General features: G+C 51.8%; 7 protein-coding genes across 7 annotated transcripts; 3 read left to right on the top strand and 4 right to left on the bottom strand.

The window, feature by feature from the left end:
• Nucleotides 1–455: 455 nt before the first annotated feature.
• BDV17DRAFT_101543 (uncharacterized protein) lies at nt 456–1180 on the bottom strand. Its single transcript, XM_073753693.1, has 3 exons — nt 910–1180; nt 773–840; nt 456–705 (listed from the first exon to the last, which is right to left on the bottom strand). Exons 1-3 carry the CDS (start codon nt 1023–1025, stop codon nt 545–547), a joined length of 345 nt encoding a protein of 114 aa, XP_073614998.1. The 5' UTR covers nt 1026–1180; the 3' UTR covers nt 456–544.
• A 263-nt stretch (nt 1181–1443) lies between these two features.
• Nucleotides 1444–5194, top strand: BDV17DRAFT_291908 (MFS transporter; the record flags this gene model as incomplete). The annotated part of the gene is made up of 4 exons (XM_073762245.1): nt 1444–2120; nt 2187–2739; nt 3816–4163; nt 4217–5194. The coding sequence occupies 4 exons, from the start codon at nt 1444–1446 to the stop codon at nt 5192–5194; spliced, it is 2556 nt and encodes an 851-aa protein (XP_073614997.1).
• Nucleotides 5195–6179: 985 nt separating this feature from the next.
• Nucleotides 6180–7219, bottom strand: BDV17DRAFT_264918 (uncharacterized protein). Its single transcript, XM_073758104.1, has 2 exons — nt 6554–7219; nt 6180–6496 (listed from the first exon to the last, which is right to left on the bottom strand). The coding sequence occupies exons 1-2, from the start codon at nt 7006–7008 to the stop codon at nt 6265–6267; spliced, it is 687 nt and encodes a 228-aa protein (XP_073614996.1). The 5' UTR covers nt 7009–7219; the 3' UTR covers nt 6180–6264.
• A 2409-nt stretch (nt 7220–9628) lies between these two features.
• BDV17DRAFT_264915 (uncharacterized protein) lies at nt 9629–10276 on the bottom strand. Its single transcript, XM_073758103.1, has 2 exons — nt 10116–10276; nt 9629–10035 (listed from the first exon to the last, which is right to left on the bottom strand). The coding sequence occupies exon 2, from the start codon at nt 9966–9968 to the stop codon at nt 9741–9743; it is 228 nt and encodes a 75-aa protein (XP_073614995.1). The 5' UTR covers nt 9969–10035; nt 10116–10276; the 3' UTR covers nt 9629–9740.
• A 1304-nt stretch (nt 10277–11580) lies between these two features.
• Nucleotides 11581–12486, top strand: BDV17DRAFT_264913 (nuclear transport factor 2 family protein). The gene is made up of 4 exons (XM_073758102.1): nt 11581–11814; nt 11863–12086; nt 12138–12196; nt 12265–12486. The coding sequence occupies exons 1-3, from the start codon at nt 11658–11660 to the stop codon at nt 12162–12164; spliced, it is 408 nt and encodes a 135-aa protein (XP_073614994.1). The 5' UTR covers nt 11581–11657; the 3' UTR covers nt 12165–12196; nt 12265–12486.
• Nucleotides 12487–12493: 7 nt separating this feature from the next.
• On the bottom strand, nt 12494–14644 carry BDV17DRAFT_291906 (uncharacterized protein; the record flags this gene model as incomplete). The annotated part of the gene is made up of 6 exons (XM_073762244.1): nt 12494–12643; nt 12703–13055; nt 13110–13228; nt 13283–14363; nt 14423–14532; nt 14589–14644. The coding sequence occupies 6 exons, from the start codon at nt 14642–14644 to the stop codon at nt 12494–12496; spliced, it is 1869 nt and encodes a 622-aa protein (XP_073614993.1).
• Nucleotides 14645–15291: 647 nt separating this feature from the next.
• Nucleotides 15292–16765, top strand: BDV17DRAFT_291905 (P-loop containing nucleoside triphosphate hydrolase protein; the record flags this gene model as incomplete). The annotated part of the gene is made up of 3 exons (XM_073762243.1): nt 15292–15484; nt 15557–16654; nt 16731–16765. 3 exons carry the CDS (start codon nt 15292–15294, stop codon nt 16763–16765), a joined length of 1326 nt encoding a protein of 441 aa, XP_073614992.1.
• Nucleotides 16766–17119: the final 354 nt, after the last annotated feature.

The raw sequence follows: 17119 nt of genomic DNA, 5'->3' as shown, positions 1-17119 counted from the left end.
CTTAGCCATTGATATCATCGATCGATGGATTGCTTTATGGTAGCAACAAAATCTCGTCTAACCTTATTATATGATACACTTGATCCCCTGTTACACTCTTCGCTCATAGTACTTCGCTTCGGCGTCTGTCCGGCAGCCCGGGTCACCTACTGTAATAGTTCGGTGGTCATTGCGGCAATGCCTAGTGCTTATGATGCGTTCCCGACCGTGTCCTGAAGCCTTGAATTCCATTGCCAGATGGGCCTTCTTTATGTAAGGGCTTGTAGTGTTGGTAGAGCGAGCGCTGGATGAACCGTCATAAAGCTCGGGGTTCTTTTTTGGTGCTCTGCCCGACCTCAGTCGATGAGGCAGGCGACTTGCGACCATGGTCTAGACTGTAGGATCCGCTGCCCTGATCATGCTTCAGCATCAGATATTGGTCGCTCGCCTGGTAGTGACAATGATAGTCGGATTCTGGACGCTTTTGGGGTGATATTTCTCGCTACCGGCATTTCTAGCCACCGGGGCTGCTTCACGCAGAAGTGTATCTGAGCGCCCGATAGAGCTACAAAGTCCACCCAGACTTGTCAGGATAAGCCTCCGTCTCGTTGACCCAGTCGTAGATTCTCAGACACTCAGCAAGATTCCAGTAGATCCATTCGGCATCGCTCCGATGAACCGAAGGCGTTACGCGGAAACCTTCCTGGAAGCCAACGAGGAAACTATCTACCGGAATGGAAAAATGTTAGCTTGGACTGGAAAACGTTTTAAGTCAATCAAGGTACTCGCTCACACAGTAGATGCTGCGCGTCCCAGACTAGATTGCTGAGGTCCGGAAGTAGTCCCGTCGCGACGCAATTTCTATGGTCGTGCCATTAGTATAATTAGAATAATCCAATGATAATCATAAGGTCTGAGGGGCAAATATACAGCCAGGCAAGTCGAAATGCACCTCGAACTCGATCACGCTCTTCCCGACTAAGCGACCAGAAGAGCTTCTTGTCTAATTGAATCCCCGGAGCGTGATCCATGAGAATGAGGTGCATGGACCCGCCAGAAGCCAGATCATTTGCTTATAACTACACAGAATTGCTTCGAGCTTGCTCCATCCAGCGGAAACATCATGGTCGCAGACGCAATTCCGGCCAAGGCGGAAGGGAAGGCCTGATGCACTACCGGATTGCATTAAGCAGGAGATAATAAAGAGATTTGATTACAGCGGCAAATGCAACCCGGATGAGGCTGAATCGAGCGTCGTGAGATCTTTAGCACCCACTTAGCGCTGGTGGAGAGAAACCTGAGCAATCACAGTCTTTGCTTTGACTGCAGCAACTCTCCAGATGGGGCCAAGGGGCCAGTCCAGGCCAGGCACAAGGCTCCAGGATCAACTTGGGCTTAAAATGCGACGCATTTCCCGTTGAACAGATTGCTTTCTGTTCTCTAGCCAACTCTTCCTTCTCAAACATGAGCAAGATCCAACTTCCTCCCTCGCCGCCCGCCGGCCAATCGTCTGCCTCGGCCTCGGCCTCGGACGACCTCGAGCTCCCCTCCTACGACGAAGTCAGCCAACCCAAACCCGCGCTTGCACCCCCCTATGACGTCCACCGCGACAGCCCCCTCTCCCTCCCCCCAGATGCCTACCGCGTCCCGGGCCAGCAAAAATGGCACAGTTTCCGACAAGCCGCTCGCTCTGCCGGCTGCGCGACCCTCGACCCTTCCTTCTCCACCGACGCCAACACCCTCGAGTCCTTCGTCACCGCGCAGACCCGCGTCCCCCCGCGCCCGTGTCTGATCGTGAGCGGATGCCATAAAGAGAGCAGGAAGAATGGGAACAAGACTGAGTCGGAGAATGTCACGGATTTCCTCTTCCGCATTGATCTTACCCGGAGTATTCTCCGTTGGGGACGCGACGAAACAACGGGGCCGAGTCAGCGCTGGTCGTATACCACTGTTGTGAGCGATGTTGATGGGCAGAAGGCGTATCGCGGTGGGAGGATCCGTTCTCGAGGACAAAACACCGGGCGCATTGCGCTCGAAGGAGACGAGAATGAGAGATTGGTGGATGAGGAGAACGGGCATGATTTGACAACCGTTTATCGCTGGTGCGAGCGGTTCTGCAATGATCCCGCTCCTGTGAAGTCGTGAGTTCCTCAGATTCATGATTGCACCCATCGGGGTCATCGCGCAGCTAACATTTCCCGCTCTAGATTCACCTACCGCCGCAACCTACAAGGCTTCAGCGCCGCGCCGATGCAAAAGTCCCTTACCTCGCACATCCGCTCAACCGGCTACCAAGGCAACATCTGCATCGACCCCGTCATCGCCAACGGCTTCATAACTTTCTACTCCCCACACTGGATCAACAAACTGCGCAACAACCGCTTCCTATACTACGGCTGCATCATCCTACAGCTATGGATCATCACCTGGCCAATCATCTGGTTCATGGAGCGCCGCTACGAAGTCGTCCGGTCGGAGTGGTTCTCGTCACAGACAGTCGCGGATCCCTCGCTGCCTGGTGGGTCGGGGAAGATCTACGCCGGTGGACACGACGAGGCGACGGCTGCGGAGTTATGGGCACCTGTTGTGCGCGAGGCGGCGTGGAAGGGGCTGTGTCATGGGGAGATTCTGGGGGACGAGGAGATTGAGCAGCTGAGAACGCAGGGCGTGCAGAGGAGGGAGAATGTTGGGCAGGCTGGGGAGCTTGTTAGTCGTGGGCAGGCGATGCTCGGGGCCATGGGGATTCGGAGTATCGGAGGGGTAAATGTCACTGGGGGGTGGGGAGGGGATAATTCGAGTTCGAACGGTTCACGGTTCAGCTTTAGGATGGGCTAGAACTGGCTAAACACAACATACGCGTTCATATACCCTACTTGATATTCTATTACGAGTTTTGATGTTTGAGATCATAACAGCATGCATTTCCCCCTCAACATTTCTATACCCAAACCTATAGTCATCAGATGCTCGAAAAGCAAATCAATCCACTGCCGAATAACCGTTGTACGTAGAACTCCAATGCATGTGGACGTGGATAGTCATACCACAGGTGCTTTGCTTTTTCTGTGCTCAGCAATTCTTGCAGAGTATAGATTACGGAGCACATTGCAAGATAAGATGTTGTCCCTGGAAAACCACACCAATCATATTCGCGAGAACCAATCCCCGACCTGTCAACAATAGATCGAATAAAAGTCCGAGCTTCAGAGCTGGCTGTAACTGGCGGGGATCCTTTTGCCGCTTTCAGCAATCTCGGCTGCGAGCACAATGCAACCTTACGAACTCGCACCTTCAGAATCTGCCGAGACCAAATGCCGGTGAGTTACGGAGACGGACGGATATCTATCTATCCATTCCTACCTGTCGGTCGGTTAATCGCTCCCCGATGCCCATGCAGATCAATCAGCTCCCCTCCCCTCCCCGGCCAAGTGGGGAGCTTCTCCAACTTTCGTTCTGGGCTGTTCTTTCTTCCTTTTTCTTTTCTTTCTATATTCTAGACTTTCTATCTCCAGCCGAGCGGATTCCATGGGTTCTGGTCTCTGGTTGAGAGCGCTGTGTATCTCCCATGCTTGCCCGGCTATTACACCTTACCTTCCAAGGTATCTAGGAAGCCCTAATGGTGGAAAAAGCCAAGCCCCAAGAGAGCGCCGCGAGGCCAGAGGTGCGATAGGCATCAATCTATTCTAATATGCCACTGACAATTGCAGAACCTCCCAGCCTCAGACCTAGACTCCCCATCCCAATCACCAGTCTCAGTCTCAGCCCACGAAGAAACCTCCTCACCCCTCAGCCGCCTCAAAAACGCGCCCCTCTGGTCCCCGCCCAACTGCCGCTAGAATCCCTCAAACCCACCGACATTCAACATCCCACTGAACATCCTTTTCGCATTCGCGGGGACATTCACCGTCGCGAACCTCTACTACGCACAGCCTCTCCTCGATCTACTTGCCGAGTTCTTCGGTGTCTCTCAGGAGCGCGCCTCGCTGATTCCGACATGTTCGCAGGCGGGGTATGCAGCTGGCCTCATACTAATTTGTCCATTGGGTGATATGGTGCGTCGACGGCCGTTCGTGCTCCTACTGACGTTTGTAACGGCGACGATGTGGTTGGGGCTTTGCTTTACGGATGATTTCAAGGTTTTTCTTGCGTTGAGCTTCTTGACGAGCGTTACTACTGTTACGCCGGTATTGCCCCTTTCCCCGGTATATCCATCGTCCAGCTAATGAAGAAATGTTAGCAAATAATGCTCCCCTTAGTAGGCGACCTCTCCCCCCCTCACCGTCGCGCAACGTCCATCTCTATCGTCTCGTCCGGGCTCGTGCTCGGCCTTCTCTTCGCGCGGCTGTTGTCCGGAATAATCGCCGCAAACACCCACTGGCGAACCGTCTACTGGTTGTCGTTAGGACTCCAATACCTAATCTTCATCCTGCTCTACTTATTCATGCCCGATTACCCATCCACAAACACAGACATATCGTATTTCAAGATACTAAGCTCGATACTTGTTCTATTCACAAAGCACCCTGTCCTCGTGCAGGCAACGACAATGGGGTTTCTCTGCGCGAGTACGTTTACATCTTTCTGGACGACATTAACCTTTCTCCTCTCGGGAAGTCCATATCACTATACAACACTTCAAATCGGCCTCTTCAGTATCGCCGGCTTAAGCCCCATGATCTTCAACCCGATATTCTCGCGCTATATCATCGACAAATACATAAACCAGTTCTCAATCACAATCTCCCTGTTGACAGCAATCTCGGGAATCGCAGTAGGCGCATACACAGGAGAAAAAACCGTCGCGGGCCCCATAATCCATGCCGCATTGTTAGATTTCGGAAACCAAGCAACCATGATCGCGAATCGAGCTGCTATATATGCCGTCGCGCCGAAGGCAAGGAATCGCGTGAACACGGGGTATATGGTGGGTTGTTTTGTGGGGCAGTTAGTTGGAACGGCGGTTGGGAATAGGGTTTATGCGGTGAAGGGGTGGGAGATTTCGGGGACGGTTAGTTTGTGTTGTGAGGTTGCGGCGTTGGGGATTGGGTTGCTTAGGGGCCCGAGGGAGCAGGGGTGGGTTGGGTGGAGGAGGGGCGTGTTCTTTAGGAAGGGAGAGGGGAATCAGCATCGAGGCCAGAATGAGAATGGGAACGCAAATGGGATCGGGAATGAGGAGTCCGGTAGAGAGGTAGAGCGGGAGCAGGGGCAGGGGTAGGGGCGGGATTCCATGACTTGGATGAATTGAAACTGACAGACAGATACTACTGGATTATATGTATTAAATCTGTCTATAGACGAGTTTCCACATTGGAAGCGTGAATAATGGCTTCTTCAAGAGCCACAGGATATTAGGGTTGGATGGGCTTTCTTTTCCCAGACAAAGCCTAAGTCAGAAGGCTACTAGTAGAATGGAGGCCGAAAAAAGGCGACGTACTCGGCGCGCCTAAAGAAAGTAAAGACTCCGAAGAGTAGAAAACAGAATCAAGGACGAATGGATACATGACTCTAATGCTTGTCTTGTCCCCCTTGCCCAGATTCGCGTGAACAAACAAACCGAACGCACTGGAAAGGGACCCTGGAGGCCAGGCCTATAGCCGCCAGATTCTGGCAACGTGCACCGGTGTTCGCTGCGTAGGCGACTGTTGGCGCCACAGCTTACGGGTTCTGCTAGATCGGACCAGGCCAGGCTAGTGCTATTCTTCACGGACAGCTATTGGTGCGTATCATGTACTGTACATTAACTTGATATACTGAGTCACCGCACTGTGCATAGGCTCGATTACAAGAACGGTGACGGCCGCTAGAGTGTTAGGCCCAGTATTCAAGATATAGCTAGGGTTAGGTATGAACAAAGACAGGTATCCGCTCGTCAGCATTGGTCTGGCCAATAAGTGGCGGAAAATGAATGACTGAATTTTCATGTAGCCAAGAAGGGGAAGGTCTACGTGACTATCTCGCATGTCAGATCTGGTAAGCAGGGGAACCCGCATGGTAAATACACTGTCATCTTGTTAGGCTACCTACAACTAGAGTCTTGTTGCCAACAGCCTTTATGGAAAGGCTTCCTGTCCTGTAAACTTCTGGCTTAACGCGTTGTGTACTCTAAGAATATAGCAGGGTAGGCATGATGTACAAGTTATTGGGTAAGACTCTGGTCCTTAATAGCTTATTCATACCAAGGTAACATAAAGGATTAGGGCAATAGCTACAGATTGGGAAGGAGATTGTAAGATGAATAAGCACCCTGTACCCTCTCTATCGGAATAGAATTGAAAAAAGAGTAGCTTAGCATTCAATACACTGATCCCTAATACTCATCATGCCGTGCCTTCTCTTGCAATGCTCCTTGAGATGGTCCTTCCTGCCAAAGACCTTATCACAGCCCTTCACCGGACAGGGGAAAGCATCCGGAGAAACATGGACGGTTCTCAAATGGCGGATAAGGTCCCCTGGACGCTTGAAGCAGCTGGGTGGGTTGCACCCTTCCCATTTGCATACGAAGAGGGTGGCTTGCGGTCTGTGTTTAGGTCAGAGTTTCACGGGATTTTGAAGAAAGGATGGATGGAGAGCTCACTTTGGTGACTTGACTGCCGATATGGCCTGGTGCCCTTCGTGAGCTGTGCCAGGGGTGTCGTTTGGGAATGTTGAGGTAAAGTGTTGGCAGTTCTGGACCCAAGCGGATGCGTTATGGCAATTAAAAACAGAAGAATTGAGTTCTTCTGCGTACATGGTGAGATGAGGATCCCCATGATGTTGATATTGCCGGGGTGCCGTTGGCACTGTGCTTGAAGATTGCGAGGCCACAGACATATAAGAAGGGGACCTCATGTCCATAGCACCCGGAAGACGTGTATTGACTCCGTAAGGAAAGCCCGAGATAAAGGTAGAATGAGAAACTGGACCGCACTGCGGAACTGGCAGCATCTGATGCTGGGAAGCCGCCATGGTATCTAGCGTTGTCGAAAGGCTTACTGAAGGATAGTGGATGGGTTTGTTCTCTTCCTGGCAAGGAGTAGGTTGCCAAGCCATTTCGAGTTCGAATAAAGGAGAAGCTATTTGAGTGAGGCGATGTCTAGGAACACTTGAAGTAAGGATATGGGAAGATAATGATTGAAGAGGAAAACGGTATGATGGCGGAGCGCAAAAGGGGACTATAAATATTCTTTTCTCTGGCACGAGCCTTCATATGATGTTCGTACAATGATCAATAAGGAGCGAGCGTGTTCCTGGAGTAGTGTCTGCGACTCGGTAGAATTATGCCAAGCTTGGAAGTGGCGAACGCGATCCCCCTCTCTCCGGGGGAGTATGGAGAACAAAACTGGAGGCTGCAGGCACACTTGGCGCCCAGAAGGGATGCAAAAGACAGTCACACTCTTTTCGCACAATCAACCACAGAGTCCCTCTCCTGGCACACGCCGAAAGTCAGCCAAAGCAGACTGGATTTGCGATTGTGTACGCGACGACCGCTTCGAATTAGGATTGCATTTCTGTCCCGGAACCCTAGCCTAACTTCACTTGTCTAAGCAGGTTTACCGCAGTGAATTGATGTATGTACATATTGACGGGCCATAGCTAGCAGGAGGGCATGCACTGGGTGCGGGCGCACGCGATAAACTTGAACCATCATGAGCGTGTCAAAGAGCGGCGGGCGGACACTGGGTTCGCGAAGCCATATACTACGAGTGCGAATATGGACATCGAAGGTTTCTCTCCAATCCGGAGGACATCATCGTCTCAGAGGAAAGTAGCTCTACGTGGCGGGTGCGACGGGCAATCTCCCCAGGCCTGCAGCAAAGGCAGAAGTAAGGCCGGGCAAGGTGTTCTGATAGTAGCGAGAACTATGACAGGGATTACCATGCAGCCCGAGGACGGAGCGTATCGGTATCGCTCATGGACGGCGTTGACCGCTCCTCTATAAAGTGCTCGACAGTTTGTCTACGAGAAGCATGCTCGTTATGTGCCAACAAGGCTAAGGGCTGCAATGTATCGTACCGGCTGATGAAGACCACTTCTGCAGATTAGATCCAAAAGACAGGGCTCCGCGTTCTGAGTTGGCAGGCGATGAAGCCTTGGGGCAGCCGGGCTTACGCCGTGGGTGCTCTTGATTCGAGGATGAACCGATTGCTGGCCCCGTTTCCTGCGCGAATCAGCCACTCAGATGCCAGTTTCAGCTTCATAGTACGACTAAGCGCAGAATCTGCGCCAAAGAGCTCGTTTACGAGGTCGAAAAGAACACAATTGAGGCTGATCGTCGCTTCGGTATCTTCTTACTCAATAGTGAGAAGTTTTGTCTTTACCGTTATCATTCCAGGCGTTGGGCGCGTACAAATGGGTGCTAGTTACCTACTAGGATGATCTAGCTGGCAAGCGCGACTTACTTCACCATCCATCTCGCGTGTGTCTTCCAGAAAGCACACGAGCGCACCAAGGTTCGCTCCCTCCCCAGCTACAGCTACCACAATTCAGCCTCGGGGAAGCCTTGTTGCTTTCAATGCTGACGACCAGTGGTCGCGGTGGAAATCTGCGGTCTGACGAGAGCGCCTTGGCTTCTTGGGAAACGCGTAAGGCTGCTCGGGGTAGCATCGGTGCTGGAAGGCAGGTCTGATCTTGTGGAGCACATCCTCAAGGCTGAGGGGGATCCGAGAGGGCCACCAAATCTTCATTAAAGTCACTGGATGTACGACGACGGCGTTTTCCTGGATGGACCGGAGTCGGTTATCGAGATAGCAGCGAGGTATGGTTACCGGGCAATCTTGAAGACTCTTCTTCAGGCCTGCAATTGGGAGCCAAGACTCACCGATCGTGCCTTGGCCGTTGCAACTCTGTTCGGTCAAGAAAAATCGCCTCGGACCTCCAAAGAACGAAGGCAGATCCGAACCAAGAACCCGTAAACATTACTTTCCCGCGATTGGGTCGAGAACTTCATGCCTCTCCAAGCTGCCGCGAAATATCAGCAAGTGCGTATATGCTGCTGCTGTGTGAGCGGCCGGACAGTGGTATCGATATATACCATCTAGGACGCGGTGCCCGTGCCCGCACAGCTCTGCAACCCACGCCGTGGAAAATGGCAATCTAGAGATTGTTGACCTCCTTTTGGAACGTGGTGCTGATGTGAACGGTGCCCCTGCAAACAGCGGGGGAGCTACAGGATTACAGTTAGCATGCATGAAGGGCTATTTGGGCATTGCACGAAAGCTTTTTGATCAGGGTGCACCAATCAACGTTGATCCATCAGAAATGGAGGGAAGACCTGCACTAGAGGGTGCAGCTGAATATGGCCGCCTTGATACAGTACAGTGGCTTCTTGATAACGGTGCATCGTTGGCCGGTGAAGATAGGAACAGTCAGTATGAGAACGCCTTGCTTTTTGCCGGATATAAAGGACATGGAGCTATTGCGAGGCTCCTGAAGTCCTAAGAAAAACGGAAAGAGGAAGAGTTATCATCGCAGTCGCGGGTCGAAGATTACACGGATATTTCATGGCACAACGGGCATGTGTTTCAAAACTCGATCATGTCAAGATCTATTTTAGCTAGGCCTTAGAGAATGGCATAACTGCTCGGCTGCTCAATAATGGACTTTTGACGGAAAACTACGGCTCATCCGCGCATTGGGTCCACGCGAATTGGAAATAGTAATCTTCTATCTAAGACTGTCTTGACGTTCCCAACCCTGGTCCATCCCACCAACAGGCTCATATCGACCTCTCCAACGTCCTTCCAGTTCTTCCACCTTGATCCTTGCATCACCGAGCAAGCAAGCTAGCACCCACAATAAGGATCAACAAGCGTTTCCGGGGTAATACAGCATCCAGTTCCACATCTTGCTGAAAGCTGCCAAGTTCCCAGATTGCAAATGAGGATCACGTTGCGGTTCGCGGAGCACGTGTAGACACCTTGGTTTCCGTTTGAGCAGGGGCTGCCGATGGATTGGGAAGTGGATAGAGATGCCAAGGCCGCGAGGGAGAGGAGGGTTGTGAGGAGGTTCATGATGAATGATGGATGTAAAAGAGTATTGGCGGGAAATGGATATCGGGTGTGGGTGAAGGGGACGGTGCTGTTGCATGGTCAGCCGGGTACAAAGACAAAGTATGGGGATTGGACATGGGAGGATTATTATGAGGTGGAAAAGCTCACTGGTATACTAAGGTCGTGATGACGGATACAACAGCAGAGTATGAGACCACAAACTCCGTTCACGCTGACGGCATTGGAAGGCCCGTTCTTATACCTTTTGCCCGGTTCTGCGGCGCTCGACTGAAACGTTCGTTTTGCTGCTGCACATGCGCGGTAGGGCGCCTGAAGACGCTGCCTACCGGGATCTTGCGAGCCGTGACATGGAAGTCTAGTTTAGGCATTCCATGCTATAGAGATCAGATAGGTCGACTGCAAAGAAAATACAGCTTTCATGTAGAGTTTTTGATCAACCAAACTCCAACTCAAGTCATCATTGCTGGCACCGATGCTCTTATTCGGCACATGTGCAATAGCCGCGACTGCAACGGCTCGGCTGATGCTCTTCCTCGGTAAAGGCTGATATAGCCAAAGACGAGACCGAGAAGATCTTCTTAATCTCGAAATGACGATCATTGCTTCTTATACCCCTCGCAAGGTCTGCCGATAGGTAGGTGGTATCCAATCCGAGCACTGAAGATGCATTTCAGTCAATTGCACTTATCTCTCCGAGGGGAAGGTGGGATAAAGTGGCTCTGATCTTTGCGTTTGTCCTGTCGACTGACTGCCCAGGTGCGTATTTACCGATTGCCATTATTCCACGCTTTGACATTTTCGGGCCGAGCTTAGGCTCATTTAGTAGTAGGATTGATGTGGGTTTCAGATGAGTTATGGGATGTATGACACGGCGGCATCCTAAGGTGCTGCAAATTACGCTGGAGGAGGCTGATGCCCCGCAGGGAAAGCGGGCTTTGTCTCAGAGGGAGATGGCTGAGAAGAAGAAATAGCTTTTAGATTATTGGCTTGCGCAGAAACAATTGTGCGGCACGGGTCCGGATAAGACTCAGACCCTTCTGGAAGGTTGCTTTGGCGCCTTTGCCTGCATTCAGCGCTTGAAGTTGCCAGATGTGGCGATTCAAGTCATTGAAGTACCACTTAACACAAACGTATGGGGTGCCCTGGCTTAGAGAGGCAATATCATACCGGGTGCCACGGTTGTGTCTATCCTGGAAACGGATATACACATGGTGGTAGAAGAAAAGGTAGGCGAAACGAAAGTGGGAGGGGTCTTGATCAATCTTGGCGACTCGCTAGAATTGGGAATTCGGCTGCGCTGGTCGAATTGAAGCTGTCCTACAACCGGCACTTACCTGTTCCAGGCGGGCTAGCTGGGGTGATCTTGAAGGTTCATGCATGTCTGGCGCCTGAGCGCAGCTCGCATATCGTGTTCTCCAATCGCCTCAGGAATCGTGCTGGGCGATACGCAAGATCCATCATAAACCTCCTTCCCAATAACCCGATTGGCCCCGGAAGAGGAAAGATTTGGCCTATCTCGGCTTTCTCCATGTCGACTTCAGCCAGCCTTATCCTTCAAGCTGCGGGGTCTTCTTTGTTGTTCAATATCCTGTCTCGAGATAAATGCCTAGGTTTTGCCTCCAATGCTTGTCAAGTCCTACCTCTACCCTCTCTCTCTATTCACCGAAAACCCTAGTTAGATCGCCCAAAATGGCAGATTCATCAACAGAACTAATCATGCAATTCGTCCACACCTTCTACCGCCTCCTAGACGGTGAATCACCAGAGGCGCTAAAGGAATGGGGCGACATGTTCGACGAAGATGCCGAGTTCGTGACTCCAGTGACGACATTGAACGGTCGACCAGGTAAGCATCTCCCCAGGCCGACGAAAAAAACTGCTAACAAGAAGATAGAGATAAAATCGCAACGTTCCGAGTTCTGGACACAATTCCCCGGACTCACGCATAAGCCTGTCCGCATGTATGTCTCGCCCTTCTCGCCTCTCGATGTCGTCGTCATCAACAGTTACGAGTTTACGGATAAGGACGGTAACCACCGTGTATCGTGGACGGCGTGTGAATTGAAGCTTGTTGAGCGTGAGGAGGGTCGTGTTATTCAACGGTTGGAGATTTTTATGGTGAGTTCTGGGATTGTTGTTCGGCGGGTGTGCGATTAATGTTATTTGCAGGATCCAACGGTTCTAGGGTGGAAATGAGCAAGGGGGGCCCAAGTACTGTGAAGGATTTGGTGAGAGACCCTTAGGAGCGTACCAGAGCTACATTGGAGTGATAGCCGCAAAGGTTAATGCAGTCAAGGTTAACTCTTCTGGGGTTGTCGTTGAGAGGCAATGCACATATTGAGTAACCCGACTCGATGTCCGCGCTGGCGCGTCGGACTAGCCAGAAAATTGAGAATAAAGTACTGGGGCGCCATAGCTAGTAGATTGTGATAGGCCATAATAGGTGGATAAGATCTCAGACTACAATAGGTATGGTGAGAATTGAATTGCGAAATGTGCTTGTTTGTGGTTTATTAACTTTTCGCCTATTCCTCACGCCACCAATGACTGATGTCCTCCAACATGGCGTTCTTGTCACCGAGAAACCTGTTAAACCATATGGTCTCATTATCTTCCTCGTCCCTGGTATAAACAAGGGCATAATCAGTCCCGTTGTGCATGTCGAGTGTAACTGCCTACGCCGAGTGTCAGTGTACATGACCAGCCGCAGGTGAGCGAGGATTGAGGTACTCACGTATATACTAGTGGTCCTGAGGAGATTTTCGACATTCAGCTCCTTGTAATGACCATCCAAATTCCAACTAGTGCTCCAATTGGCTGCCCTGGTGCTTGATTTCGGGGCGTAGGATATGATATAGGAGTCACCATATCCCAGCGCCATGGCTTTGATATGATATCCGTCCCTTTCCGCTTTGTTGATTGCAGCATTGATCGCTTCAGGACCCCGACACCTCCAAGAGCCGTCTCGCCAACGGGCAAAAAACCTGCCACTTGGCCCCAAACAACACAGCTCCAGCTCGTTGAGGCCACGATCAAAGATCCATGTATCCAGGACAGGGTAGACCTTGTCGAAGTCCGCACTAGTCGCTTCAGGCATTTGAGTTAGTTCGCAGTCTCCCTTCGTGACAGCTTCTCACTTACCCCAGGTTCCGTCCGAATAGCTGGCAATCCAAGTCCTGCAGTTATCTGTGTCGAGGTCCCCATTGCTGACATAGTGAAGGTATGCTGATCCAAGCTGCCGCTTGGGATACTCGCGGTTACTGTTGGTAAAGTCAGCCCCGGCACTCACGTCGATCATACATCGCGGGCTTCACCTGGATATAAATTTGGGGCCGACGCATGTGTAATTACCGTTTGCAATTGCAACTGTCCAAGGGATAGGCCTGGTCGAGCTGGCCCCTGGAAGATGTGTCAGGGGCTGGCGCTCGGTCGTTCCTTCCTTCTGGTGGTGGTCGTTCTCTCTCTCGCTTTCTTCTTCCTCTTCGCTTAATTCGTAGTCATCCTCATCTTCGTCATCTTCACTCTCACTTTCCCATTCCAGCTCCTCCTTCTCCTTCTCGATGCGAGCCTGCCGCTCAGTGAGTCTTTTGATCTCCGCCTCGTAAGTTGCTTGCTGTTCCCTCATCTGCTGCTCCATTCTCTCGACGCGCTTGTCGCGCTCGGCCAGCAGGCTATTCATGGTCGATCTGAGCATGCCAGTGTCATTTTCAACCTTTTGTATCATCTTCGTATATCGATCGCGCTCCTCGCGCATCATTTCCTCGGCTTCTCGATCTCGCTGTTGTATAGCTTCTTTCAAATGTTCCTCGATTTCCCTCCTCTCTCTGTCCCACTTCGCTTTCTCTTTGAGCATCTCACTCTGCAGCTCTTGCCCAGCCGATGTCTGGTCTAGCGACTTGTTTTCGTCCACCAGCTGTTTCTGCAGGTCTGTGGCAATTGGTGCTTTGTGGCCTGCTAGGCTACTGACGATGCCTCTTGCCGATGCTTCTGTGTTGTTATGGCGATGGAAAGTACTCCCCTTTCCTATCATCCAGCCCCAAAACTCCGGTGTCTCAATCAATTCCTTTTCGCGCCGCGCCGCTTCGTCTGCTGGAACCTTGTCCCACATCGTCGTGACAAGAATGACCTTTTTGAGCGCATCTTCACCGCAGAGCTGTCGGAACATAATGAGGTTCTTCCTTGCGGATCCTTGCATACGAATATCCGTGATGCGATGCAGGTAGATTATGCCGTGCAGGAGGATATTGCTCTTGTATGACGCACCCAACCAGCCAGCGATCTCCCGAAGGACTTCAGTATCGCTTCTGTTGGTATCGTCAAACCCCGGGGTGTCGATGAGGTATACAGTCTGCCATGGTGACATCTCGTACGCATAAACATCAACAGTGGTTGTGCCTGCTCAAGGTCAGATATCACTTTTCTCCCTAGTGTGTCCCAGGTACGAGCCAACTTACACGCCTCAAGCTGATGGCCAACTCTAACAAAGCTTTTCGAGCAAATCGAGATGAATGAACTCTTGCCCGATCCCGTCACCCCCATTACCGCGATGAAAACGTCATTTGGTCTGTTTGAGACTCCAGTTTAGTTACGAGTAAGATCCAAGCGAGAGGGAGATCTTACCCAGGCGCGCGGCCTCCCCGAAACGTCGTGGAGTTGCTAGCTTGACCAGTCTTCATGTCTGCGTTGCTGCTCGAATTGTGCCCTGCAGAGCGGTCACCTGTTTCATGCGGTTATGCAGAGGCCCTAACGCTATCTCATGTTCGTATAAACTTTTGGACGGGTGTATCGATGTGAAGACGAAAGGATAGAGGAACTCTTCCAACAATTTCCCGGAGCCGTCTCACCCTAAATACGCGCCACTGGGCGAGAGAGCAACGGCGAACAGTCCAATTACGTGACAGCCGAGAATCCTACAAGGCTATGTGAGTCTCCAAATTAAGATTGACTTACTTTTCTATCGCCAAACGCGCATCCAGTGGTAAGGCCAAGAAGCGCGAAAGGCTGCAGAGCGTTTTCCCATACATTTCACACCTGGCACGCCCCTCTCAGCCTCGTCCTGTTTTTGTAGCCTTTCGCAAGCGCGCGTGCTATTGGTTGTCTAACAGCTGGTCTCCCCCTCCTCTTGGTCATATACCTGTCTATATGCATGGATGTTAAATGAGTCCAAGGTCCGATACGAAGACACGCATCCTCCGCTGCTGACACCCCCGCTTGCTAGTGGCCTACTTTTACATAGCAGTTGTTCCGGCAATCCCTGATTCCTTTATTTCCTTGTCAGCTCCCATATCTTTCCTGGCCTCACTTAATCTGAAAAGGCTGGAGCATGGACGTCCTAAACTCCACCGCCCAGCGATTCACTGACCAAGTGCGTCGGCTCTCAGCCGTCACGGGCCTCACGCAGCCGGATGCCGCGGACAGATTCTTCCTTGTCATGGGCAAGACCGGCTCAGGAAAGAGTACCTTCGTCGCTCGGTGTACCGGGCAGGACGTCACGGTTGGCCATGGACTATTCTCTTGTACGTCGTTTTCTCAATGGCTTGCATCAGCGAACCCAGTGGAGTATCCACACCATCTAACCCGGCCAAAAGGCACAAGTTCGATAGACACATACAGCTATACACTACCCTACACGAGCCGGCGGATCCATCTGATTGACAGCCCCGGCTTCAACGACACCAACCGCTCCGACATCGAAACGCTCGAAATCCTCGCAAGCTACCTCGGTGCGTCGTACGCAAACGGTGTCCGTATCCATGGAATCATTATGCTCCATCCTATCACAGACAACCGGATGGGCGGGTCAAGCATGCGCAACATTGAAATGATGAAGAAGATGTGCGGTTTTTCATCCTACAAGAATCTTGTCGTGGCGATAACGATGTGGCCGAGCTCCAATGCTCATGACCTCGCAGCCCTAGAGGACCGCGAAGTCGAGCTTTTTACGGACCAGAGATTTCTCGGAGAGCTGGTGTCGAAGGGGGCTGCGGTGTATCGACACAACGAGCGCGGGACAAGGAATGTTGATGAGGAGAGGAGATCAGCGCGGCAGATTGTCTCCCATCTCGTCGCGCAGTCAGATGCTGTGTCGGCGCCGCAAATCCTTCGGTTACAGCGCGAGATTATTGACGAGGATAAGACGCTTGGAGAAACGGCGGCCGGGATGGCCGTCGCAGGGGACTTGTATAAAGCACGGAAAGAGCACGAGCGGCAATTGCGAGATCTGGAGAGGGAGCTCAAAGGCCGTCTGGCTCAGGTCAATGCATCGCATGCGGCGGACCTTCAGCAGCTGAGGGCTGACATTAACAGCAAAGTGGCGAAGGCCGAAAAGGAGAAGCAGAAACTCCGCAAGTCAATGCAGGAGATGCACGAGGAGGAAGAGAGAGCCTGGGAAGAGAAATTCCAGGCGCTAGATGACCAATTCCGCGAGCAGATTGCGAAGAAGGAGGAAGAGCTCGAGGAGCTGGAGGAATCGATTGAAGAGATTCGGAAGCAGGCTCGGCTCTCGCGATGGTCATCCCAGGACGAGCAAGAGTGTCGTGAGCACGAGGAGATCGTTCAGAAGGCTAAAGAGGATGTCGTCGAGGCTCGTACTTCGCGTGACCGGTTCAAGGGACAGGCTAGCAATATCGCCAATGGACTGGCGAGTGGGTTTGCTTCTGGCGCTGCGACCACTGTTGTTACTGCAGGTACGCGACACTGACACTATGGGAATTTCCGCAGACGGCACGGTGACGAGGACTAACTACAGCTACTACCGTCTAGCTCTTGCAGGTACACTCCTCTGCAACGTTATGTAACTTGAGCATTACCGTGTCGGAAGGCCGATTTAATCGCCCATAAACCCAGTTACTTCCTGACCGACGAGGTCTTGCATGTCTACTGTATGAGATGCGTCTTTTGAAACAGTAGTGGCCAAGCTTCTAACGGTGAGTAGTCATAGTTGACCTCAAACCTCTGTGTCAGACGCTCACTGTATATCTCTTAGCAGCGGGGGATATACGATTACACACAGGGCGAAACAATGATAGTTGGGGAGAGCCATCCATGCCCTGCGCTTGCGTCACCTGCACCAGTTCTACTCCGATGGAATTCCTCTTCTCCGGCATGTACCATAATCAGGGCCTGAAAACCTCTCCGCCAGCTGACATAGA

The sequence above is a fragment of the Aspergillus undulatus genome (assembly GCF_047715775.1).
Source record: "Aspergillus undulatus strain CBS 261.88 unplaced genomic scaffold BDV17scaffold_28, whole genome shotgun sequence".
In the NCBI taxonomy this organism is placed as follows: Eukaryota; Fungi; Ascomycota; class Eurotiomycetes; order Eurotiales; family Aspergillaceae; genus Aspergillus; species Aspergillus undulatus.
Note: the sequence above shows the minus strand (reverse complement) of the source record. Positions and strands in the feature narration are given on the sequence as shown.